General features: G+C 40.2%; 1 protein-coding gene across 8 annotated transcripts in view; it reads right to left on the bottom strand.

Annotated features, from left to right (window-relative positions):
- RORA (RAR related orphan receptor A) overlaps nt 1-27,439 on the bottom strand; it is an 816,521-nt gene that overhangs the window by 99,447 nt on the left and 689,635 nt on the right. The window contains exon 1 of one of the 8 annotated variants that reach the window (XM_055537765.1): nt 13,699-13,892. The exons of the other annotated variants lie outside the window; for them this stretch is intronic. Coding sequence (XP_055393740.1) covers nt 13,699-13,729 — 31 coding nt within the window. The 5' untranslated portion in view covers nt 13,730-13,892. Of the gene's footprint in view, nt 1-13,698; nt 13,893-27,439 lie in introns of those variants that run through there. 8 annotated transcript variants of the gene reach the window in all.

The raw sequence follows: 27,439 nt of genomic DNA, 5'->3' as shown, positions 1-27,439 counted from the left end.
CCTTGGGGACCCCCAGGGGTACCCAGATCATCACATGTGGAGGACCACTGCTGTAGAGGATAGCATTGGTATAAATCCACTCTCTAATCTGCTCAATGCTCATGTCCTTGTGGGGTTCACAGAAAGAAGATTTAAAAGGTTTATTTCTGTCTCCACATTCCTGTGCTCCCCGCTTAAAAAAAAATTCCATTGTGGCAATCCAACATAAATTGTGTGTATAGAACAAAGAAACAGCAGTACTCTTGAGTTCATCAGCATTTTTCTCCCTGACAAAGAAAGCTACTCTAACAAGCTACTGGGAAAACTATGGTGAGTTATAGGAAATATGACATCCTCAGTCCCCCCTCTATCCCACGTAAGTCCCAAACCACCCAAACCTTTCACTTCGGGGATATTTTGGATGAGCTCTTCATAGTGTCCTCAGAAATAATTGGGTGTCCTAATTCAGCCACATGCAAATTAATGCTCCCCTAAAGAGGCCTTATTATAATTTCCAACCCTTGATGTCTACATAATCCCCTATAGTTCTTTAACTTCTTGCTTTCTAACTTCTGTTTACTGATGCACTACTTTTGTCAGCTCGGTATAGCATCAATTAGTAACACAGTTGTGTTTATTAGGTCTCCCTAGAGCCTTGAGAAAGCTGCTTTGTATTTATTAATGATTACACAGAGCACTACTATTTTTCAATAGCATTTAAAAATGAGTAAATTACTGAAGATGAACGATAAAAGAACTCCAGATTTCAAAGGCAAGGGGAAAAAAAGCATATTATTTCAAAATACCCATAATGCTTGCATAGTTAATTTTATTTTCAATTTAATAACAAGCGGGGGGAATCAAATCTAGACTCTTCTTCCTGTTCTACTTTTGGTATTCTTGAGGACACACCATTGGCTTTAGAGATTGAAGTACAGATCTGGTGATTAATGAAGAGCCAGTTTAACAGGTCTAAATTTCATTATCACACACACCTGTTAGGTAACACACATCTGATTCAGCAAAAATCCACCCACAAGGCGAATGTTGAAAAAATTTAAAAGAGAGAGAGAGAGAACTCCAGAAACTTAGGTCCAGCTTTTTATCAAGCATAATTCAAAACAACCAACCTGAAATGTATCCAATTTGTACTCTCTTATCTTGTGAATAATTCCCCGGACCCTATTAGGTGAAGTCAGAGCTGCCCATGTCGGTATGGAATTTGCTCTTTAAGGAAACCAGAGGGACCAATCTCTCCAGCGATGAGTTTCTCCTAACCAAACTTAGAGTGATGGGGAGCAATTACAACGCTCATTTGCCCTCCTTTCATATTCCTGGTCATTTATGAGATGAAAACTATGATCGGCAAAAAAAAATCACTTTGCATTCAAGAGAGGAGCTCTGGGAGCTCCCCGTGAGCATCTGGCTACCAGGCAGAAACACCTCCATGCACTGCCTTTGTCTTGCGCTCCCTCTTTGATGTGCAAGTCACTGGTGGAGTAAGCTGTGATCGCTTTGATGTTGAACTTCTAGACTTTATTGTTACTAGCATGCCTACAAGGAGAGCTGTCAGTCATGTCTTACATCTGAACAACCATGTTTCTTTACAGCACCTCTTTACAAGCATCAATCCTTAAGTACATGTTTTCCCATTTCTGCTGATTACCACACTATCTTTGTTGGGGGAGGGCTGTGCTCAAATATAACTACAGCACCCACATTTTCTGTAAACACCCTGAGGCGTCATCAGATGGCTGGTAACCAACCTTCTTCAACAAGAGAAGCCTGAGTGCAAAACATATTTCTAGCAAATGAAAACATTCTGAAAACACTCAAGCCATCTTAACAGTCAAAATGAGGAGTTTAGCCAATATTTCCCCTAAGCAGCCATTGAAATCGCATGGAAACTTCTAAAAGAGATTCTGAAAGCAACAGCAGCAGGGGTCTTAGAAAGTCTGCCAAAACTTTGAGACATCTTAACTCATATTAAACGACTTTGTTTCTCTGCAGTGGTGGAAACAAAAACACTTCTGTTCTACATGATTATGCTTGTGATAGAAACATTGCTTTTGAAATAAATTTCTGCCAATTATTTTTTAAATGGTATCATTTTTCAGAAGGTGCTTGCTATTACGGATACAACTTCAGTTACAGGAAGATGGTGTTCCATAATTTTCTGTTATAGGAGAATAAATGGATGTATATCATGTGTGTCCAATTTCTGAAATACATACATGCAAAACAGGCAATGTGCTTATTCTTTAAAAAAAAAAACTGTTGAAAAAGACACAGCTCTAATTTCATGTGACAGCTCCTATGAGATTTACTTTTCAAACTCCGTTATCACTTGTGCAACTGCCTAATATTATCAAACCCCATTGGGAGATTCCACACAAAAAGGAAATAAAGTTAAGGTGCTTACATATCATGCTGGTTTATAATGAACTGCTATCTTTCTGAATAAATGTTTCAATGCAACCCAAGTTCTTAGAGATACAGGGTCACAGATGACAAAGTACAATGATATTTTTCAATGACAGACTTCAGTTCCATAGTTCTCTTTTATAAGCTGGCAACACAGGAGATACACTGTTTCTGCTTGCTTTTTTTTTTAAAGAAAATGCAAACAATATACGGAGAAGACTCAGTGTCTTTGGATTTCTGGCCTGGAATATTTGGTAAGGAATAAAATTTCTGTGGTGTGCAATGGTTAAGACTATTCCAGGGTTTCCATTTTTAAGCAGTCTCTCTACCCCAACCTCCTCGGTTTTAACTCAACCATCAAAAATGGAAAAGGTTTTTGGCTAGAATTTGATAATATATGACTGTAATTTACCAGAACTAAGTCTGGGCCTTAATATGAATGAAAGTTTGTTCATTCTAAAACTTAGTTAAATAATTGGCAAAAATTAATCACCTTTTTCTACCTTAAATTTTCACTCCCCAAAGGAGCTGATCAGCTGATGGAGGCACCCCTAGCAATGAGGAGATAAGACAAGGAATAAGGAAACTAGAAGGGAATTGTTATGGACAATAAACGTGGCCCTTTTCTTATTTTAGGAAACATTTCCACAGAATGGGAGAGTTGGAAAGCTCTTGATGGCTACAAGTTTCCCCAACTTTACAAAAGGGGAAAGCCAGCAGTTGAGGGGGTCTGACAAGTACTGAGTAGCTGACTTGGGAAGAGAATCCATGTGTCTGCCCGAACCCTATGGGGTGGGGGTGGTGGTTTCCACTACCCAACGCTGCTGCCCTGTACTGGGATGGATGACTCACACGTTAAGTAAGGGTGTTGGACCTTGGAGGTTTCTCCACCGCAGTCATCTGGACAGTTTTTTTAACACATTATCAGTACTTGAGACCCACCTCAGACCAATAAAATCAAGAGCTTCCACGAGTGGAGCCTGGGCTCATATTTTTCATAAAGCTTTCTAGCCAAGTCTAATGGGCAGACAAGGCTGAGCACTAAGAGAACAGATGACCTCTAAATTCCCTCCTGGGTTATGGCAGAACGTTCACCACCTGTTAGAAAAAAAAAAATCTCGGATTTTGTTCCCTCCTGTTCATCCATGAGGCCATAAGCAATTCTAAGCCATTCCACTTTCTGTGTTGGCCATGCTCTTGTCACTATCTGTATTTCTCTAGTTCATTAATGTTTACTTAGGTATCATCTGGGCTTCCCTCATAGCTCAGTCGGTAAAGGATCTGCCTGCAATGCAGGAGACCCGGGTTTGATTTCTGGGTCGAGAAGATCCCCTGGAGAAGGAAATGGCAACCCACTCCAGTATTCTTGCCTGGAGAATCCCATGAACAGAGGAGCCTGGCAGGCTACATACAGTCCATGGGGTCGCAAGAGTCGGAAACGACTTAGTGACTAAACAGAGAGAGAGAGGTATCATCTGCCTCTTTCCGTCAGAACGTACACTCACAAGATCACAGATGAACGTTGCTGTGCTCGGCGTCGCTCCCACAGCATCATGTCTGCCACATGATGGGCTATGGAGCCTATATTTTCCAAGGAAGGAGGGGGCTGGAGTTGGTGCGGAAGGGGATCAGCCTTCCCCCGCTCACCCAGCACAGTTCCACTTGTATCTGTTTCACCAGACTAGAATCTAAGTTGCACGAAGGCAAGATTGTGTCTGGCCATTCTAGAGCCTAGGCACTGGCAGATACAAGCAGGGTGCTCAGGGCTTCAGAAACACCATCTTGTAAATAGGAAACATTTGCAAGCTTTCAGGGCTCTAAAACCTGTACTTTGTTGCTGGAAAAAAAGCAACATAGAAAAAAGTCATCACTGTTTCCACTGGAGTCGGCCTTGACTTCTGCAGCACAATCCTCAGCCTGCCCCCAATGAGTGGTCACCATGGTGGTGAGACCCAGCCCAGTGGCTCACTGAGGGCTAGAAAGCCAGAGAAACTGGCTTTCTGATAGAAACCCTGAGCAAGATTTCTGCAGAAGAGGAATATGGTCCTCTCCCGTTTGGGCCATTTCAGGTAACAGACTAGGAGTCTGACCACTTGTTCCTACCCACTAGTTGATAGAAAAGCCAGAAATAAGACTATCTCAAATATGTCAATAACATGCACACTACGGCAGAAATTACTCATAGTGGGCACCTCTTCCACTTTGAAAGGAGACTTCAGTGGCCTCAAAAAGAAAGTGTCTGCTTACCTTAATATCCCTGATCTTCTAAGTATCCTTACCTCACGGGGACCAGGAGAGGGTGAGACCAGAGCAGCAGTTTTCAAACATGTCAGATCCTCAGTCCCCAAGGGGGGCTTTTACAAGTTCACATTCCTTGGCCTCAGCCCAGACTATCAGAATCAGAACCAGGCAGGTAGTGATGGAGACTGGGCATTTATTTTTCAAATGTTTCTCAGCTAACTGTGAAGATTGATGATACTTGAGAACCACTGAAGGGGTTGGAGGACTCCACTGCCCAACTGTGCTCTGATAGCAAGAGGGAAGTTTTGCAGAGTGAGCGAGAACCATCTGAATTGGCAACACCTGAGACACCTTTTAAATACTCACCTTCCCGGCTGAGACCAGGCTGACGGAATCAGGGTCTCCCCAGGAATCTGCCTTTGTAACTCTCCCGGTTATGAGTAGCTGTCCAAAGTTTCGGAGCCACTGCTGAGGCAGGATTTTAGAGCTACTCTGTGGCTTATTTGGAAGGAAATCATGTTCACATGTAAACTGAAGGACTAACTTTATCCAATTACATTAATGTTTCATTGCATGTTGCAAAGTCTTTGTTTTAAATGGCGTGGAGCTCAGAAACTACAGACCTATAAGCTCAGTAGTCTTGGAGCAGCTTTCCCTGGTTAAGCACGGCTGCCAGTTTCTCAGTACAGGTCTTTAAATGCTGATTCATGGCTTAAGATGGGGAGGGAGGTGTCTTTGTTCTATTATGAAATCACATGGGTGGCACCTGAATAACGCAGCACACAGTAGGCACTTCATAAATATTTGTTGAGACAAATTCAGTTTGTTATTTATATCCAGAGTTCTACTGAAGATATGACATGAGATAAAGAAAAGATAAAAATAAAAACCCCAATGACTGAAAAATGAAAATAACATTCTGTGAAAAAAAGGATATTTCTCATGTGGTGAAAGAATCACACTTCTGGGTGGCGCAGTTTGAAAAACGGTCTGCTTCAAGACCAGATCTGAGACTTAACCACAAGTCTTCACTTCTGAACCACTACCTTATTTCTATGATGAAAAAGTTTAAACAGTATGTTTTCCTGGCTTTAAAAAAAAAAAATTCCCTTCCTTCTTTTTCACGTAAAGATGAAATTTCATCTTTCTGGTAGGAACACGCCAGCACTGTCGTCCTTTAAAATCCTGGTGATTATCTGTTATTGCGATCACCCTGGTTATCACGGCTCAGCTCACAAACCTCAACTACTTGAGCACTGCAAAATTCACGTAAACCTGCATTCTCCTCTCTTTCCATAGCACCAGTGACAAATGATATTTAAGGAAATAGAAAAATCAATACTTATTTCTTCGATTCCAATACAGAAACCAGATTGTTTCATAACTGTTTCACACTCAACAGACCACAGAAATCTAAGCACACATTTCATTTGTATTATTTATCCTAAAAATGACACAAATGAATGCTTACCTCTACTTCGTGCAGTGTTTTAAAGCATATGTGATATGTTATATAAACTTGGGTAATAAATTGCTCTATTTCTTTGGCAAATTGTGTATACTGAGGTGAGCAGGATGCTATAGCACTAAATCTTCAGAAACAAAACAGGTTAATAGATTTGCATCCACTGATAAACTGTTTTATTGCCAAAAAGAGCTATAGTAGTTTACTTCTAAGTGTCTCCCTTTTTTTGAAAACAAAAAACTCCCAAAGCTTTAGATTTAAAAAAGGAAAATTCTGGATTTCTCTGATCAAGATGGCTGACAATCTCTATTTTAAAAAAATATTTAATGGTTGGGGAATAGAATTAAGGTTGAAATTCTTTAAAAAAAAAAAAAAGGATTACCACAAAAGTCATAATAATTGTTTACTCACAAACCAAATATCACTTAAATATTTACACTTAATATGGAGCCAAATGAAATTTTATAAATCATCTTTAATCTATCTTAAGTTTTAAAAAAATATTCCCTTATTTTCTTCAAGAAAACTTTAAAAATTTATTACCTCTACTACAGATGCATTTCTATTAACCATGCACAACGATAAATTACACTTTAGAATCTGATGTAGAATGCCCCACAGCAATCGAGAAAATAACTTCAACCTTTGACCTTCTCCACTAGCCTGATGGGAAATTCATTGGCACCATTACCGCTTTCAGCGTTCCATGGGAAAGTACCCACTAGAGGGCAGCCTTATCTCAGCTCTGACACTGGAGAAAAACACCTCAGAAATGCTCCAAATATTCCTTTATTTTTCAATATCCTTGATTTTCTTGGATATTTAATATCAACTTCAGTTCATCTAAAAGTCCTTCTAAGTAGGTCAAAAGTCCACTTCCAAAAATTACAGTGGCATCACAAAGGCCATTCATGACATGGTCAAAAGATACAGCCTAGGTCATGTATCTGAAAGAAATTAAAACAAAATTTAAAATCTTTACACTTTACTACCTAGTGGGTTAAGTGCTGAGTCAGTCATATCACAACTAGGACTAGGGTTGTGGTACAAAAATTTGGTATAAAAATTTTAAGAAATTCTAGACAAACTGAAATGTGTTTGAGGAAGAAGCTAACCAAGGATGCTGGAAGGCTGACTGTGAATATAATGGAGTGGAGAGGGAAAGCAGAGACTGAGAATGTAGTGTGGGTGTGTTTCATACTCAGTCTTCAAATAACTGACAATCTTTCTTTCCTATGAAAGATGGATTAAATGTGTTGTGTATTACCCCCAAAGAAAGAAACAGAATAGAATCAAAGGATTAAAAGTACAAAAGAGACTGCTACGCTTGATAGAAAAAGAATTTTCATATTCAAGATGGAATAAGCTTCCTCTAATGATAGTGAGCTCCCCATCACAGGAGGTGTTCAAGCAAAACCAGACAATTATTGGCAAGAAGGCTGCAGAGAGGAACCGAATGCCAATAGGGTGTGTATCGAAATGACATTTTAGGTTTCTGCTCTTCCTAGGACTCTCTGAGATGATGCTTGTTTGCTTTCAGGCAGACAGCTCAATCCAGTTGCCAGAGAAATAAACCCCAATCAAGTGAGAAATGAGCTTTTGCAGATCTATCTGCTCGGAAACTTTGACTCTGGTTTCCTAAAAGACAACAGATTTCTCAAGATTACATCCATGATCATGCCCTTTAACTGTCACGGAAACAACCAGGACAGCACTCACAAGCCCAAGGAATCAAGAGCTTTCTACTCCATAAAGGGATATTAAAGCTGTATCTGTGAATGCTTCATTTGCCTAAAGATATGTGGATGTATAGATAAATCTCCAGCTTGATTCTACCATGATGGAGATAGGTTACACAGGTTAGCTATGTATCATAGTATTCCATATTCTTTAGGAAAATAATGCTTGCATTTCACCCAGATCCTCTTACAACATGCAGACTTAATGAAAATCGTGGATGAAGAGAACTAATGGTAAGCAAATAAGAACAACCCCATTTGTACCAAATTGATTTTATTAAATAGTAATTTAAAGATATTAAGCTCAGCAATGCATTACATAATTGAATCTTTTTCCTTATAAATGCCAGAGTTATAATTTCTACTAACTAGAGACAAAGTTATATCCAGGACATTTTCACAGCTTCCTCCAGGAGAGGCAGCAGGAAGACAGCAGAAATTAGGGCTCTAGTCTTTGCTTCACCATTTACCAGCTGGAAGAGTTTGACTATAATAAATAACCTTTGTTAGCCTCAGTTTCTTCAACTAAAAACCAGGACAGAGTCAATGACTTTTTAGGGAGGATTAAATGAGACAAGAATGTAAGCCATAAAGCAAATACCAAATATAGATTAACATCCTCCCTGTATTTATGAAATGCCTCATAAATTTCAGAGGCAATGAAATCAAAAGCAAAAAATCAAACTGCTGGCAAACCTAGGGAATAGGTTTGATATTACTTTTAAAAAAATTTATCTATTTTTTAATTGAAGGATAATTTAATTATCCTTTTGTTGTTTTCTATCAAACCTCAACATGAATCAGCCATAGGTATACATATGTCCCTCCCTTTTGAACCTCCCTCCCATCTCCCTCCACACCCCACCCGACATTACTTCTTATACAAAGATTTTAAAGTTATTGGGTTACTTCCTTATAATATGATCAAGGCTAACAAATGTCACTTAAAAAAAAGAAAATCTAGAAACCAAGGATTTCAACTGCTTTCTTGTATTAATATTTTGCCTGTTGGCTAATTTACCCTATTGTCTGTCAGTTTAGACCTCTTATCTCTAGATACAGTGTTCGGACAATGAAAAACCATGTTCCATCATGTTACAGACGATATGACAGATACAGAAAGCTCAGACTGCAAATCTCTAAGTCCATGCCTCAAAGGCTGGTGTGAAAGGGAGGTATCCTTCGTGGAGGAGCTAGAAGGGGGAGAAAGAATGAGTAAATCATTCATCAATGGGTGAATATGTGGTCTCTGAGATAATATCAAATGTGAATTCACATCTGTGTTGTCACTGGTGGACCTCTCCAAATTATTATTTTTAAAGCAGAGAAATAGAAATACAGTGTAGCTGCTAACTCTGAGCATCTAATTATGATTTATAAAATTAATAAATATAAAATATATAGGTTAAGGTAGGCTTGATTTCTTATTAATAAACACTGAAAATTTAGAATCCATGCAGAAAACATTTCTACAATGAAGTATTTATAGATTTGTTCCACTCATGTTTTTTATTTTATAATGTTACTTTTATTATTTTTTATTCTTTTTTAAAATTGGAATACAGTTGTTTTACAAAGTTGTGGTAGTTTCTGCTGTACAGCAAGGTGAATCAGCTATATGTTTACATATATCCCCTCTTTTTTGGATTTCCTTCCCATTTAGGTCACGGCAGAGCATTGAGTAGAGTTCCCTGTGCTATACAGTAGGTTCTTGCTAGTTATCTATATTATACATAGTATCAATAGTATGTGTAGATATATATACATATATCTCAACCCTAATCTCCCAAATCATCCCACCTTCCTTTTCCCCAAGGGGTTTTACTGATCACTAAAATAACTTCAGAAAAATTTTAAGATAACTGAACTCTACCTCTGCAGATCTATCTATCCATTCAGTAACTTTTTCTCCCATAAAAGGTCATTTGTAAATGTTATTTTTTTAGGTGCCCCAGAACAAATTACAAATAGCTGGGTGCTATTGCAGATGCTCTGCAATTATCTACTTGCTGATCTCACCCATTTTATTGTGATTCACTTGACTGGGAGGGAAAGGTGGGAGAAAGAGAAGTCTGGTAAGAACTATTCATATATTTACCTATATATTTACTAGATAGTAAAAAACCCTAACATTTAAATTACACATGTATTTAAATATATATGTACATAGACATATTTAAAGGACTAAGTCTATTAAAGACTCTGTCATTTTATAACTGGGCAGCATTAAATAAATTATACGGTACTCAATTCAAATCGAGGGCAAAGTGGTTTACTTGAGTATGATATTGCTTTGCATTTCAAGTGATGTGACTGAAATATATAAAATCAAGAGACTGCTCATGCAAACAGTGCTTCTAAAATATTCTCAACTTCATAGATGGTCTGAACTCCCTCTATCACCCATGGGCAAATGAATTCAGAGATCTTCCTTGTCTATAAAAGAAGTGACCTCTCCTTGCCTGCTAAGCACTCTGCTCACTGGAATAGCCATTTGGGTTTTCTCTTTCCAAGATCCAGACATTACTCTCTCCCAATCCTACCCATCAAAGGTCATGAAAGTGGAACCAAAGTCCCAGCTGAGGGATACTACTGACACAGTGCTTAAAATAAGATGAGGGATAAATTCAAACTTCATTTGGGAAAGAGAAAGTCCACACTCTTCAAAACTATGAAATCACATTTATTAGAGTTGGAAATACCCCTAGTCACCTACATATTCAGTATTTTCAAAGTAGTATCATGCCTTGTGTTTGCGCACCGATAGTGCACACGGAACAATCTATTATGGGATAGACATTCCCCTTAAGCCTCCCTTCACTCTCCTAACTCCATTTACATGAACACTGGCTGAGGGCTCCTAGGAAGCAAAGGGGGCATAATCTACTGAAACTGATGAGGCACTCGCATTTCCTTTCAGCACTGGCTGCCGCCTGACATTTGGCCAAAGCACTTTTGTGATGAGCAGAACAAGTGCTCCCCTGATTATAAATGTTATCGCTGGCTCTCTCCATTTGCCCAAGAAGCCATCCAAATGGTATTGGAATTCTGTTGTTAATTAAACAAAAACAAAACTGAAAGATGAGACTAGAGTTGCTCCAATGAAGATTTATTACTTCTAAGCATGAATGCACTTTAAGCCTAAACTTATTTGACAACGAACGCAGAGGAAGGATTTTCTTCTTTCGTGAGTTCAAAAGGCCTGATTTAATGATGTTTAAAAAAACATCAGTAAATCAGCCAACAAAGCGAATGTTTCTCTTTTATGGTAGCTTGTTCTACCCTCCCCCTGCTACATGCATACACATACTGAAAAGCTATATTGTAAAGAGTGTTTCTGTTTCATATGAAAAAAATCTAATTATACAAACTCCCTTCCATATGGAACCAATTTAACTATTAAAACTGAGAGGCAGCAGGGAAGTATTTAATATGATTCTGGGCCAGTTTCCGCCGCCCTCTTCACTCCCCCCGCACCTTAAATCTGATACGGAAATATTTACAGCATTCCTTATTTTCCCAGAAACTATTTTTCTTCAGTTTAAATATGCATCAGAGCAAGATAACCCTATTAAGACACAGGATATTATGATCCTTGGAATGAAATATTCTAATTGTCTAGATGCATCGCCCCCTTTCCCCCGCCTCCCCTCCTCCAGCTGAGCTTATAGAAAAACTGCATTGCCAGTGTATCTGAGCCACTTTTCCCAAAGCACAATACTCTGAATCTATTATCTTCTGGCAGCCAGAGGTCACTCCAAGACAAATGTGTGGGCTAGAGCTCTGGGGGGGATACGGTGGTGGTGTGATTCCCGTGATAATAATCACCAAGTGATAGTATGGAACTTCATTTTGTACTAGAACTACAAAAGCAAAAGCCTAAGTACTTAGAAACATCAAAATTAAGTTAAAATCTTAAAACGCACTTTCCTTATTGTTTGGTGGTTACTGTTCATTAGGGGAAATAGTCTCTGCTGCTTATCCTTCCCCAATCGACACCAATTATATCAAATAAAATAGATAAGGACTAGGATTAACACCTTCCCAAATCTATTTCATGCCGTAAAGAAAAAAAAAGGAGGGAAAATGTCTTAACTACAAAGGCTGTCTGAATCGTTTTACAGGATTAATGAACTGCAGGAAATAGCATAAAAGTTTTTTTGAGAGGGAGGGGAGGAGCATACACTTCTACAAAAAAAGTCGGTAAGAAAATCTTAAAATCATTTTAGGAAGAAAAAAAAAACTTCAGGCTTAAGAACGTGGATCACAGGGAGGTCTCCTCCCTTTCCTTTTATCTGTTGCATATTCTAAAAAATGATTAAATTCCATTTCCCTCAAACCACCGGGGAAAGGACAAAAATTTTGCTCTGGGCACGTCGGATAAACAGATTTCATCTCAAGCAACTCATCTTAGCGTCCAGTACGTTTCGGCCTGTTAATAATTAATAAAAGAGATGCCACCCAATCTCTAGTGAAGAAAGGCAAAGCTCGGTGATCCGAAAGTAAACCTAGGCCAGATACCGAACCTGTTTCCTTCATCCAGGATTGCAACAAAACCTCCACCTTAGCAAACGTTTAACGAGCGCCCCGCGCCCGCTCTGATGGGCAGACCCCGCAGGACTGTCTAGGTCTGAGAAACTGCGGCGCGTTAAGGGAGCTCGGTCCGCGGCAAACAGATGGGGCTCTAAATCCCCGCTCCCAGCGGCCGGGTCTGCGAAGCCACTCGGGCAGATTAACCACCCCGAAGAACCTGCTGGCGCACAAGCGGGCGGCGGGGTGCGGGCTGAGTTTCTCTCGGGCTGTTGGCTAGTCTCGGCTTCTCCCGACCGCGCAGGCGACTTCCTGCACACCTCCAAACTTTGGCTTTCTCATTAGAAACTTCCCTGACCTGCCACGGTTTCTTTCCTCCTCACCTAGGGGGACCTGAAGCCAGTCCGGTCTCCAGCTAGTCCCCCCTGCCATCCGGCCACTAGCCCGGTTAAGGACTTCTGATCAGGGCCGGCGGCCGGGCGAGGAGGCTCGACGGAGTCTTGACCACGACTAATCTGCGCCCGCCGGCTCCTCGCCGCCGTCTAACCTCCACTACTGCCCGCGAATCCTGTGGGGGGGTGAAGTTGCTTCCCCACATCCATTCACAACCCAAAAGTATCAAGTCGGGGTGCGCTGCGGCTGCGGGCGGCCCCCGAGGGAGTCTTGGCACGGTCCAGAAGCCCGTCTCGCTAGGGCCTGGGCGCTTTCGGAAGTGGCCGGGGCGGGCACGCAGCGCAGACCGGCCGCACGTTCCCCCCGGCGGCTGCCGGGCGCTCGGGGCTGCCGGGCCGCAGAGGAGGGGAGGGCCCAAGGCCCGGGGCGCTGACCAGTCCCCAGGGATGACACCGCACCCGCGCGCACGCTCGGCCGGGCCTGGCCGCGGCGCTTTCCCTACGCAGGCCAGATCTGTCCGGGGTGCGGGCCCTGGGGACCCGTCGCGGGCGCCCCCGGCTTCCTCCTAGCTCCTCAGACCCTCCCCTCCCTGCCAGAAGCGCGGCGACTCCCAGCAAACTTTCTTCCGGGAGCCCCGCCGGGTGCCAGGAGGACCCGGGCGACTGACAGGAGCCAGAGGGGACAGAAGTTGGGGGGGGGGGGCGTCCAGCCCCTGCGCCTTTGCCCCGACAGGAGGCAGGCAGATCCCGTGACCCGGCTCAGGGGGCGCCGCTGCAGGGGCCCAAAAAACCCTGGCGGGGTTCCCGCGGCCAGCCCCGGGCAGTACGTGCGCTCGAGCAGGCGCGCCCACCCCTCCCCCTGCACGCCCGCCTCCCCGCCCCCCGGAGCAGCCAGCCCACCCGGCCCCGGTGGGGCGCCCGGGCTCACCTTTCATCGCTGCGATCACAAAATACATCATTTAAGCCGCGGTGAGGAGAGCGCAGGGAGAGCGGATGGTCCGACCCCGGAGCCCCCTCTGCCGCCGCCGCGCCGCCGCCGCCCGAGCCACAGCAGCAGCTGCAGCAGCTGCCCGCCCGCCGAGAGCCATCCCGAGCCATAAGAGGCTCCATGTGACCGGCTGACATCACGGCCGCCGCTCTGTTTACACCGCGCCCCTCCGCTTCCTCCCCGGGCGGGAGGCGGGTGGCGGGAGGCGGCGCGCCCCAGCACCGCGCCCCGCCCCGCCCCCGCGGGCAGGTGAGCGGCCGCGGCTCCCGAGCGCACCCGGACTGGCATTGCCCTCTGGCACCCCCGGCCCGCATCCGGACCCCCAGCCATCTGCCCGCTTCCCAGGGCACCTGTGGCCTCCCGGGCGCTCTCTGCGCTCAAGCGCCCTTCTGATCGCGCATCTACTTTCTCCTTCGACCCCTTGGGCAAGAAGGGCGCAACCTGACGCTACTTTCCCTCTCCCTTCCCGGCCCTCCCAGGGGTGACAAAAGCGCCAACTCGTTGGCGGAAAAGCAGGGTATGTTCGGTCTGGCGGGGGGCGAGGGGTGGGCTATAGTCTCCCTAACTTCCAACTTCCCAGATCACCCCAGTTTTATTCGGAAGGTAGAGCCCCCTCCGGGGCGGTGGGGAACGGAGTCACCCAGACTGTTCCAGGAGTAATGGTTTCCTCAGTCTTTCCTGGGAGACTCGGCCTGCGAAAAGGGAATTCCGGCCACCTAGACATTGATATTTCTCATCCTACCAACATTTAAGGTCCTGGTTTACACCTCTCCCTTCCTGCAGGACCACTGATACCTGGAAGGAGAACAGACAACTGTTGTGTGAATCACCTAAATGTACTCCAGTTGCCAGCCGATTTGAGCCACTAATTTCCCAGGCTCTTCCATATCCACCATTCTCTCCAGAGAACCCATCTACAAGTGGAAAAGGTTCTAGTTTTCACACCCTAAAAGTGAGATGTCTTGGTACTTTAGACAGGAAAAAAAAAAAAATCACCACCACCACCACCAAATAACCAAGCAACCTCTAAAGGTCAACTTTGTGAATTTTAACTTGCAACTAAGGTTTAATTCCCTCCAAACTTTGAAGCTTAATCCTTTTAACTGGCCTTGTAGAAACTCAAATCATGATATTATTATCAGATGAATTTCTTTACTATGAACTTCAGATGCTACATACCCAGAGACCAAATTATTTAAAATTTCAGCAGTCTTGTCCACAGTATTGAGCATAGCAGAAAAAATGATCAAAAGCCAGGTTTGTTACCTACTACTGTTCCTTTACACAACTGCAACTCTGCTTTCTTTTCTGATGGTCTGTGTTTCCATTTACAACTCAGATATTAGATGGTTATTAGTTGTTGCATTCATGGTAATTAAGCAAGAAGAGTCCTAACATTTTTTCCCATATAACTGAGTTGTCCTTGCTGCTGAGTTGGGACGTAATTTAAAACACATGCAGACAATCAGCACTGCAAAAACTAAGATTTATACTCTCCCATCCTCCGAGCCCCCTTCAAGGCAAAATTTACAGAGTGCTCTAATTTAGAAGGCTAAAAAAAATTCATGGTACCTTAAATCAAGCCATACCTTTATAAAAGTTTGATTTCAGCTAAAGTTATCCTAACAGTTTTTTCCCCCTAATAAAGCCCCCCAAATCAGAAATCATAACAGTGTGAAGCCAAGACCTACCCATGTTAACTCAGCTGTCCAGCCATAGCGAAGTGGACAAGAGTTTCAAATGAATCAACCATACCCACTGTGATGTTTACAGTGATGAAATTAAATCACACCACGTTCCCATAATGCAACTACATCACCCAGTGAGGCAACGCCCCTCAGTTACACAGACACTATCCTTCATATGTGGTTCTTGATTTCCCTTGTCCTACCGACTTTAATAAGGACAGGTAATGCCGAGCTGTCCTATTGGTAGGTTCTGGGTACAGTTTTCTTTCCTTTGTATTGTTAAAGGATGGAAAAACATCAGAGACTGCATGCTCCTAGGGGTGTTTTTCCATACTCACTGCAAATGAATCCAGATAAACGACTCTGAAAATTCAGCGTTACTTTAAAACAGCATCCTGCTTTAGAAAATAATGCTTTGAAAATGACCAAATCCATTAGCTCCAGCCTGCCTGTCAGACATCTGACTCCAAGGTAAATAATCTTACATTACTAGTAATCGGTATTTATTTCCAGACCATTTCAAATGAAATCAGTAATCGGGAATGACATGCAACATGACATATGCTCCTGCAATTACAAGGAGAAGAATCATTCATCCTATACATATGTCCCCAATAGAAATATAATCTCGTAATACTTAAACTTGAAATATTTATACTTTTATTCAACAAAGACATTTCTATGATAATGTAACACTGACCTTGCCCTTTAGAAATGTATTTCATTCTCACCATACAACTAATGAGCAACAGAATTTCAGATATTAAGTCACAGTAACCTCCTGTGTGGCTGGATGCTATTTGTAATACATGCCTCTATTAAATGCATTTTTTCATTTTCAACACAGCTTTTAACCCAGAGTATATTAGTGTTTATATTAACACAAAACTCTCATGAAACTTCAAAGGTAAATATGAGAGGTTTTCTTTAAAAACCCTCTTGAAATACAACTTTTCCACAGAGTTATAAGTCCTCAACCAAGTAAATCAGTCAGGAATGAAAGGATCTGTATTTCCCTTCAGTACTTCCACATTGAAGCCAAAAAAGAAGCACATTTCGGTGCAAACTTTTACCAGCTAAATATTAAAATACAGGAATAATTATTTGGTTTCCATAAAACACACACTCCTGGAGTACCAACTATGGGGGTAAAACAGTGTTAAGTAGTTTACTCTTTCCATTTGAAAAAATTTTACCAAGTGTTCTGAAGGAAAAAAAAAAGCAAAAAAATTGATTACAGGAAGGTAATTAAACAAGATAAGAACTCTTTACCATGAGTGGGATTATATCATACATTAATTCTCAAGTCAAATATTTCTGTTGGCTAATCTCAGAAAAAGAAGGCATATTGCATACCTAAAAAAACATGTGATTCAACTCAGAATCCTCTACAGACAGCTCCATGTGGTGTCCCTAGGTACTGGGTTTCACATGGGATCTGTCACTTAGCAAGGAAGTGGAGGGACATGACTGATGGCAAGTTATCCCAAAATGCCCATGAGGAAAGCTTGCTGGATTTCTGCAGGAGTCTAGACTGGAGTATAATCAGTAAATTAGTGCCTATCTTCCCATTTTCAGAAGTTAAATAAGGAAATGATACTTGACTTTAGAAAAGTACATTTGACTTTCTGCCAAACAGAATCTGATCTCATGGTATACACCACACTGATTCACACCTGGAGTGCTACTGGGGAGAATGGCAAAATGATGGGCTGACAAACTTATCCAGAATCGTCAGGTGGCTCCCCGTCCAATGTTTTCAAAGTTGGCTGATGCACATGAGAGGGAAGCTACATTTTGACTCTGAGGTTCTGTCTCGCCCGGGTCCTGGTTCTCTCTCTCCAGTGTGTGGCAGCTTGCTAATTCAATTAACTTCTTTCTAGCTGAACAAGAAAGGGATCAGTGAAAGGTTAATATGGTCCTGGGCAGCTTGATTCAGCTGAATCCTTAGCCTCCATGGCACTGTGATCTGTAGGAGCTGAGCCATTTGGGCCAACATAAATCTAGGGGACCAGGTCTCCTACTTACAAACAGGGTCTGAGAGTTAGTTTGAGACCCTGGTCTCTAGGTCTGAGACCTAGAGAGTTCTAAGTAAGATTACTTGGGAAGCTAAAGAGTAGACACAAACTTACCTACAATAGATTACAGCCTTGCTTAGTTTTGAGTCTGAATGTTTCTCATAAAGAAACATTTATAAATGGAATAATGCTGGTAAGACCTGGACACCAAGGTGGAAGAGGGGTCTCTTTCTTTACATGTGTTAATGAAGAGGGGTGATCAGATTAATATAACCTGTTTTATTCATGATTTTAAAGCAAATATAGATGCCAGATTTAAATGTACATGTATGTGTGCACATACATAGTCCATGAAAATAGTGAAATTAATGGTATTTTGATGGCAAGAGACATCTTCAATTTTATAAACACACTCACACACACATATATATTTCTTATATTTCACATCATCAAGCACATTTACTGAATATTTATTATATGGCTGGCCCTCTATTGGAGAATCAAATAAGAATCAAGATTTATTCTTGAGAAGCTTCCTAATCAGGTGGCCTTGGCTCTGAAAACTCTATGCAGAAGTCAGTTCCCTGAGTTGGAACTTCCCTAAAGAAAGGCAGTGTCTGGCCATCTGCTGAAAAGATGTTTGCACAGTGTTTCACCTCTCACAGTTGATGAATGGCTGTAAGTCATTAGTGCGGCGGTTAGGGTAATAGGATGTTGGAAGTGAAGGATCTGGCTGAATTGAGACAACGGTGAAGGGATTCTGAGATTCTCGGAACCGTGTGTCTCACATATCTATTAGGAAATTCAAGAACTGACAGATGTTTTGTAACCATCACAAGGAGGGAAAGGATAAAGTTCACAGGCATTCAGACCTAAGCAACCTCCACAGAGTAGGTAGGTGGCGGGTGCCTCGCTACACACACACCTGCTAAGGGCAGGGAGGAAGATGACTCATATCGCAAGCCAGAGGGACTGCATAACTGTGTTCCCAAGGGATATCTTCCCCCTGCTCCTACAGCTGGCAGTGGAACAGGAAATGACGAGTCTGTTTAAAAAATTATTTTATTAAAGTATAGTTGATTTACAGCACGTTAACTTCTATACAGCAAAGTGACACAGTTATATATATATATGTGTCTGTGTGTGTATATATACTCTTTTTCATACTTTTTTCTATTTGGTTTATTATAGGATATTGAATATAGTTCCCTGTGCTATACAGTAGGGCCCTGTTGTTTATCTTCTATGTATAATAGTTTGTATCTGCTAATCCCAAACTCCCAATCCATCCCTCCACCCTCCCCTGCCCCTTGGCAACCACACATCTGTTCTCTACATCTGTGAGTCTTCCAGTTTCATAGATAAGTTCATCTGTTTCATATTTTAGATTCCATATATAAGCGATATTGTATGATATTTGTCTTCCTCTGTCTGATTTACTTCACTTAGTATGATAATCTCTAGGCCCATCCATGTTGCTGCAGATGGCATTATTCCATTCTTTTTTATGGCTGAGTAGTATTCTATTATATATATGTGCCATGTCATCTTTATCCATTCATCTGTCGATGGACAATCAGGTTGTTTCCGTGTCTTAGCTATTGTAAGGAGTGCAGGAACTTAAGATTTTTCTTTTAGTTAAAGGAATATAGGTAGTAGAAGCGAACTCAGAACTTGGAGCTCTGGGTTCAAGTTTCACACTTGTCACTTAAGTGTTCTATGTCACCCTGGGCAAGTCACCTCCCTTCTCAGGCTGTCGGGCCCCTGAATGTAGAATGAAGGAATAGGAAAGACTTCAAAGGGCTCCTGCAACTCAAATATCCCATGACTACTTTCAGGACCATGTCCTAGCCCCTCCTCAGAAACACCTTCATCCCTTTCTCTCTACTGCGCCATGTTGACTTCCTTCTCCAAGGAGCCTTCCTTGTTTCACTGAACCCTGAAGAATGATACCATGAGCTCTGGCATTAGATTAAACTGGGCCCCAAATCAACCTTTATCCTACTCACTAGCTGAGTGAGCTTGAGCAAACTTTTGTTTCCTCATATGTGAAATAGGATAGTTGAGCCTTATAGGGACACTGGAAGGAGTAAATGAAACAATTTAAAGAAAGGACAAAGTGATTATCTCTTAGCAGGGTTACAAGAGGAAATACTATCACCACCCCATATTGTTATACACACAGACCATGTGCCTGGTAAAAAATTATTGACCTTAATAAGGATATATGGAAATGATTATCAGCAAGCACTTTTGATAAGCTTAGAAATGTGTGTGTGTGTGAATGCACATGTGTGTAATAAGTATTTATTATGCACCAGCTAAGTATTGGGAATATAAAGATGAATAAAAATTAAATTAGCCCTTTGCATAAGGGACCTCTTTTTATGCACTATTTTCTATAAGACTGCAAGCTTTTTTTTATGTCTTGCTTCTTATAAGAATGCAAGTTCCCATCCAATGAACAACAATAAACATCTGTGCATTACATTGTGCTGGGACATGGAGAGGAAAGGAAAAAAGATTAAAATGTCAGACCTTTCCTCAAGGAGCTTGCAATCTAGTGGGAAAATGAAAGCAATGCTCATATTGTAAGGCAGAAGATGTGACACATAGTCTAAGCCAGGTGCTATGTGGGCCAAGAGTAAAAGAGGTTACTTTGTGCAGGGTTAATCTTAAATTTTATGAGCAGAAGGACTTCATGGAGGAGGTACCACTTAAACTAGACTTTGAAGACTAATCAGATTTTAGTAGACAAAAAAAGGAATAAAGGCCCTCTAAGAAGGAGAGCAGAACATATCTAGGAGCACACATAAGAACACAGACAGAAACCACGCATGTTTTACTTAAGAAAACGTGATGGTTTAGAGTAACATGAAGTACATATAGATAAGGAGGGGAAGAAAGCTCAAAATGTAGGCTGTAGGTGTTCCTTTTGCTTTCCTTCAAAGTGCCTAGTACAGAGCTTTGCAAACTATACTTTATACATTCAGAGAACAAGTTCTGAAAAAAGAATTGAGGGCAGAAGACAGGAATCGCACTTTCAAAAATAAATCTCTTTACGGCTTGCCTATTTCATAGTCTTATTCTAAGGATTAATAGTTGGTTTGATAGTCATAAAGTTAAATTACACTTAATAAAACACATAGAGCAAAAGAGTTCCACATCACAGCACACCGGGGAAGAATAAAACTGGAAATGGGTGTTATTTCATCAGAGCGAAAAGCTAAGCAGAGCATTTTAAGAGGAACAAGATAAATTGAATGTTATTTGATTTCGTATCTCATCCATTTCAGTTCTGAAAATGATCTGAGACAGTTCTATTAATACAGATGCTTCGTGTAGAGGCCGTATTTTTAAAGGATTCTCTTAAATATAGATATATATATTTTTCAAATAATGGAGAGAAGATAAGCAGTTACAGATGGTTTTCCCTATTTTTGTCATGCATGATCAAGGACCACAGTGTAACGTGGGCTTCCCTGGGAAATCTGAGTCTCGCAGCTAGGAATGTTCCAGGAGCAAAGGCTGGCATTATTTTGCTTTCACAGAGAAAATATGTTCCTGTTCAGTCAAGCAAAGTAATCAATTATTCTGCATTATGAAATACTCATTTTATAACTATTGACATTTCAGACAGTTTTGCCACATGTCAATAGTGGTTTGGAGGCTCACATTTGAGCTGCAGTTCATAGGATGGAATTTACTGGGCTGGCAATGTCGGGTCAGGAGTCTGTTCGCTGCCTTCAGAAGTACACTTATTATTTATCTCTAGTCCTGCACTGTGGAAGTACGCTGTGAGGACTGAAACAAGAACAGGCTTGAGGGTGTTTCTCTACTTTCATTGAAAAAAAAATACTAACTCTTCTAAATATGTTAGATTCATATTAAAATTCTATACTTTTCTCTTGAGTTAAAAAAAAAGATTCCTACATTTTGTAAGGTGGAGGTTGACTAAATTAGGTATTCCATTCAGAGGTTCCAAAATTCACATGAGATTTTGAGTATCCAGTTAAACCTTGTGCCCCCCAAAGATGATTTTCTGAAATCAAAAGGGCTTTCCAATAATTATATCACACTGAAGCTCTTGCTTTTACCTCACCTGTTGGTTCACAATTCTTTGGAACGCGTTCTTTAGCAGGTACTTTTTCACATTGAATTCACTCAAAACTCTCTTTTGAGGAAACTGACAGACAGATAAATTAAGTAACTTGTCCAAGAACACAAGGAACCATAAAAAATGGAATCTGGGGTGTGTACTCTTAACCAATACGTTACGACTCTCAAACATTTTCTGAATTTTCCTTTAATTGTGCACTACTCAGTATTTTGAAAAAGGCAAGCTGACTTCTTCAGAAATTAAAATTGACTAATAAAATGTAGGCATGTGTGCAAGAACTTCTTTTATCCCTAGCTCCTGTAATTGAGCAGGGTTAGCATGTGCCATTATGAATTATTGCACAATTTAGTAAATTATTTAATTACTTACTAATGAAGAAACATACTGTACACGGTTGCAATTATCCTGTTTGAAAACAATGTTGTCATTTGTCCATTTAAGAAACACTTGCTACAAATTAAATTAACTCATGAGGGGAATTCTTCCTCTTTTGGAAAAATTAAACAACTCTAAATATTGGCAATGGAATGGGACACAGGAACAGAAGAAAACTAACAACTTAAAAAAGCCAAAGTTGGCATTTCCAAAAGACTTCAGACAAAATAACAAATCTGCTGGAAACACACACAAAAAATAATAATTTTAGACTTCATGTTCTTCTACAGGAAAAGCACAAGATAGAGATAGTTACTGATTTTACTTTTCCAAATTGTAGCAAATCAAGGCTGCTCTTTTTATAAATAATTTTTGCAACATGTCATATAATATAGCATTTCCTGCACCTACTTTGGAGAAGGCAATGGCACCCCACTCCAGTACTCTTGCCTGGAAAATCCCATGGATGGAGGAGCCTGGTAGGCTGCAGTCCATGGGGTCGCTAAGAGTCGGACACAACTGAGCGACTTCACTTTCACTTTTTATTTTCATGCATCGGAGAAGGAAATGGCAACCCACTCCAGTGTTCTTGCCTGGAGAATCCCAGGGACAGGGGAGCCTGACGGGCTGCCATCTGTGGGGTCGCACAGAGTCAGACACGACTGAAGTGACTTAGCAGCAGCGGCACCTACTTTAATCACCAAACAAATGGTTTACGCAGCATAATAATCTTAAGCAGAGCTACTTAGTTTTCAATACACTTTGAATAAATCATTGTCTACATTTATTAAGTGACTACAGTCATGCATGGCCTCATTATCTGTACAAAGATATAGTACATACACAGCCTCAAGATGTTTTGGCAACACATCTTAAGTAATACAGAGTATTTTCTTTTTTACTTTACCACATCTTTGGTTCTTGAAATATAACAGAGATAATGTGGCAGAGCCACTGTAAACAAGGAAAGATTTCAAAAAAGACACATCAGAATTGGGAGACACTCAAAGATGTCATGCGCGCTGCTTCCGAGACCATATGCTGCTAAACAGTTTCCATGTGTGACAGTTGCCTATCAATGCTGTTGTTTAGTCGCTAAGTCATGACTGACTCTTTTGTGACCCCATGGACTGTAGCCCGCCATGTTCCTCTGTCCATGGGATTTCCCAGGCAAAGATACTGGAGTGGGTTGCCATTTCCTTCTTCAGGTGCCTATCATTAAAGAATCATATATAAGCAAGAAAAATGATATTACATTTCTTTCTTTTGTTGTGTTCCTACCCCAGGGTCAATATGCCATATCACTGGGTAATTTAAGTTAAATGAAAGTTTTGTTCTCCTATGAATAACACATATATTAGAGCTATAGTATTGTTGTTGTTGTTTAGTCGCTCAGCCATATCCGACACTTTGCAACCCCATGGACTGTAGCCCACCAGGCTCCTCTGTCCATGGGATTCTCCAGGCAAGAATACTGGAGTGGGTTGCCATTTCTTTCTCTAGGGAGAGTTATACAGGGGAGTTATAGTTTACAGAATTCACCACTTGCCAAAATACAGTAAGGAACTATTTCCTATAAACCAGTAAGAACTTCAATAAATTTGAGCATTATGAAACAATAGAAAGGAAAACATATTTTATATGTTCACAGTATTCACTGCTCAATTTATAGTGTAACATAAATTTCTACATAGTATTTATTTTGTACTTACAGTGTTTTATCAACAAGAACACTAGTAAAACACATGCTTTAATAGTATTTTCTGATGTTACCTTGGCAAACTAGAAGAACTATATTTTGATCAAAATTCATCCTTTAGATATGTTTTTATTTCATTTCTTATAAAAATATAACTTACATACAGTAAAAGTCACTCTTCTTAGTGTATAGTTCTATGAATTTGACAAAGGGTTTTAATTTTGTAATGACCAACACACTCAAGATATGAAAGAATTCCATCTCCCTTACCTCCCAAATTCTTCTGTGCCCTTCTGTAGCCAACTTATTCCCCTTCTCCAAACCCTGGTAACCACAGATCTGTCTTCTGTCCCTATATTTTTGCCTTTAAAAGATACCATTTAAATGGAAAAATATATTAATGTAGCCCTTGACACTGGTTTCTTTACTCAGCACAATACATTTCAGATACATTCCATCAGCAAGTCAACAAATAATCTATAGTTGAGTGGTATTCCATTCTGCAGTTTATTCATTTCCTAATTGAAGATCATTTATATTGAATCCATTTCTTAGCAATCACAAAGCAGCTATGAACACTCATGTACAGGTTTTTGTGTGAATGTAAATTTTTATTTTACTTGGGCAAATATCTAGTTATGGGACTTTTAGATTATATGGGCTATAGAAGTTTAATTATAAGAAACACCAGGGTCTTCCCTGGTGATCAAGTGGTTAAGAGTCCACCTTCCAGTGCAGGGAATGCGAGTTGGATCCCTGACTAGGGATCTAAGATCCCACAAGCCTCAGGGCAACAAGGCCCACGCATCGCCGCTGTGAAGCCCCAGTGCCACAGCGAGAGAGAAGCCTGTGCTGCAACTAAGACCAGATGCAGCAAAAAAGAAAGAAAACACAAATAAATATTAAAAAGAAATGTCAAATGGTTTTCCAGCGTGGCAGCACCATTTCTTCATTCCTTATTAGCAATATGAGAGTTCCAGTTGCTTCAGATCCTCATCAGCACTTGTTATTGGCAGAGATTTATCTATCTGGTTATCTGAGGTAGTTATTTATAAAGTTCCTGGGATCACTGAATTTGTGAATACTGAATAATTGTTTCTAGGAGAAATATGAGTTTTCTAGGAGGTTCCTATGAGTCTGTGTTCATAACATTCTTGTCAGTTGATCAAGATACAACCTTATTTTTTTGTGCTTCTACTTAAAGACATCTTATTTGACATATTCTATTAATTCACTAACATTGAACCCACACGCAACAGCAATGGACAAAGCTTATCAAACGTGTATTTTCTCTGTAGGGCACATCACAATGGGAACACTAGCCAGCACTTCAGCACTATGCTTGGGGTCCACTTTAAACAGCAGTATCATCAACAAAAAGCAGACAAATGAGAAAAATGTGGCACTGAGGCGACTGTGAAAACAGGACACTTGTTTACAGTATGAGAGCTGAAACAAGAAGGCAGAATGTTGCCTCATCTGATCTCAGCTGGGAACATGTGTATCAGGATGCTCTGTGCTTGCGTAAGTGTGAGAAAAGGCAGTATTATTTTTTTTTAATAGCTGAAGTATAGTTGATTTACAGTGCTGTGTTAGTTTCAGGTATGCAGCAAAGTAATTCAGTTATACATAATTTCAGATTATTTTTCCATGATAGGTTATTACAAGATATTGAATGCAGTTCCCTGTGCTATAGAGTAAATCTTTATTGCTTATCTATTTTATGTATAGTAGTGTGTATCTGTTAACTCCACACCTCTAATCGCCCCTCCCTTTCTTCTTTGGGAGAGTTTGTGTTCTATGTGACTCTGTTTCTTTTTTTTTGTATATAGTTTCATTTGTTTTATTTAGATTTCACATATAAGAGAAATCATTAAATATTAATTTTTCTCTGACTTACTTCACTAAGTATAATATTCTCTAGGTCCATTCATGTTGCTTCAAATGGCATTATTTCATTCTTTTTCATGGCTGAGTAATGTTACGGGCAGCAAAGATTGATTCTGGAGTTATAAATAAATTTTGGTGAGTAGGCAAACATGCAAATATAGAACCTGCCAATAATGTCAATTAACTCCATCTATCTATCTATCTCTATCTAATCTAACCTGTCTTGCCATCCTATAGTCTCAGTTTAAATGTCACAAACTTTCAGGATATCTTGTCCAAACTGTTAGCCTCCATCAGATGAGCTCCGGGCTCCCACTGGCATCCTGTACTTTCCTTTCTAAAAACCTGATTCTTCACATTATATTGTTTTTGTGTTTTATAATCATTTGTTCTTTCAGTCTTTTTCACTGGACTTTAAGAGACAAGGATTTACCGTTGTATCTCCTGTAACATGAAGATTTAGCACAGTGCCTGGTTCCTTTTGGATAAATATTTGTTGAATAAATGAATGCTTCTTTCAAAGCAGCAAATATGGTAAAAAGAGAACTAGAATTAGAGTTGGAAAATCTGTCTTCCCATCCTAGTTCTAATACCTATTGGTTTTGTGACTGGTGACAAGTTACTTATATTCCTAGAGCCTTAGTTTTCTCACCTGTAAAACTGGAAAAAACAAGACCCATATAAATATATAAAAATATTAAAGTTTAAAGTCAGACGATCAACATGAAAACATTACTATCTGGCACACTGTTGGTATCCAATAGTCACTGGATTGGAGTGTTTTATGAACCACAACTAGACTTTTATAACTATATGAGCAAAATAAAATATACTGATGACTACTATGAACAGTGAGTTTATTTAGCCATCCACATGCTACCAACTCTTCATGTATTTAGTTTTATGAATTCAGGGGACTCCAACAGTGAAAATGATTTTTCACTTTAGAAGTAGAAGTTTTGGCACTTCATCAAGCCACACTCTTCAGGATCAAAGGTTATGTATACTATATACTATGAATATATCTTCATACGAACTGATGATATATCTGCTACATTCCAAAAATATTTTCTGAATGTTTAAAAGTCACTCTTCAATAACACAGGGTTCTTATTCTTTGCTAACAAGATTTTTTCTCTTTCAAACACTACTGGAAAAACAAAGAATTAAATTTAAATGTAAGCATATAATGATTCTGCCTGAAATGTTTTCTTACAAAGATCTATTATGTCCCTTAAGATGTCAAGGCAATAAAAATCAATCATTTCTATAAAATTATCACAATCTTTTTTTGTGTGTAACTAAGGGTAACAAAATAAACTAAATGCTCAAGTCCTGTTGAAAAGAAATTGCATAAACAATACGATGGTTACATCACTCAAAATTTATACAGAGGATTGCCTTACAAAATCATGATGATCAGATATGATTAAGTGACACTATTTAAGATTATTGGTCTTTAGTGGATACAAAGCATGATGACTCACTGGCAAAGCAAGCTAATGGCAGGGAGGAGAGATGTAACTTTATGTTTTGACTACAAAGCAGAACAGATAGTAAAACCTCAGAATCAATAATCACCATTTTCTATGAAACTTTCATTGTTTCCTAAATTAGATTCATAGTAATTTTCTTGGCGATGACATTTTTTTTCAACACATACATTCTTATAAGTAACCTAACCACAGGCCTAAATTAAACCTAGAGTTTAAAACATTATTTGCTGACAGGCATCCTCCAAGTGTTTTCCACAGAGAGACATCACTTCCGATTGTTTCCAGGCTATTCTAAATGATCTTGGACAGGGCTACTGAGTGACTTGTCAGGGAACAGGAAAACATTATGACACCGTTTCTCCAGATTTCTTCCCAGAACATGAAATATTTGGGAT

Source organism: Bubalus kerabau, chromosome 10 (genome assembly GCF_029407905.1).
Source record: "Bubalus kerabau isolate K-KA32 ecotype Philippines breed swamp buffalo chromosome 10, PCC_UOA_SB_1v2, whole genome shotgun sequence".
NCBI lineage: Eukaryota > Metazoa > Chordata > Mammalia > Artiodactyla > Bovidae > Bubalus > Bubalus kerabau.
This window is presented reverse-complemented; position numbering and strand designations above follow the sequence as displayed.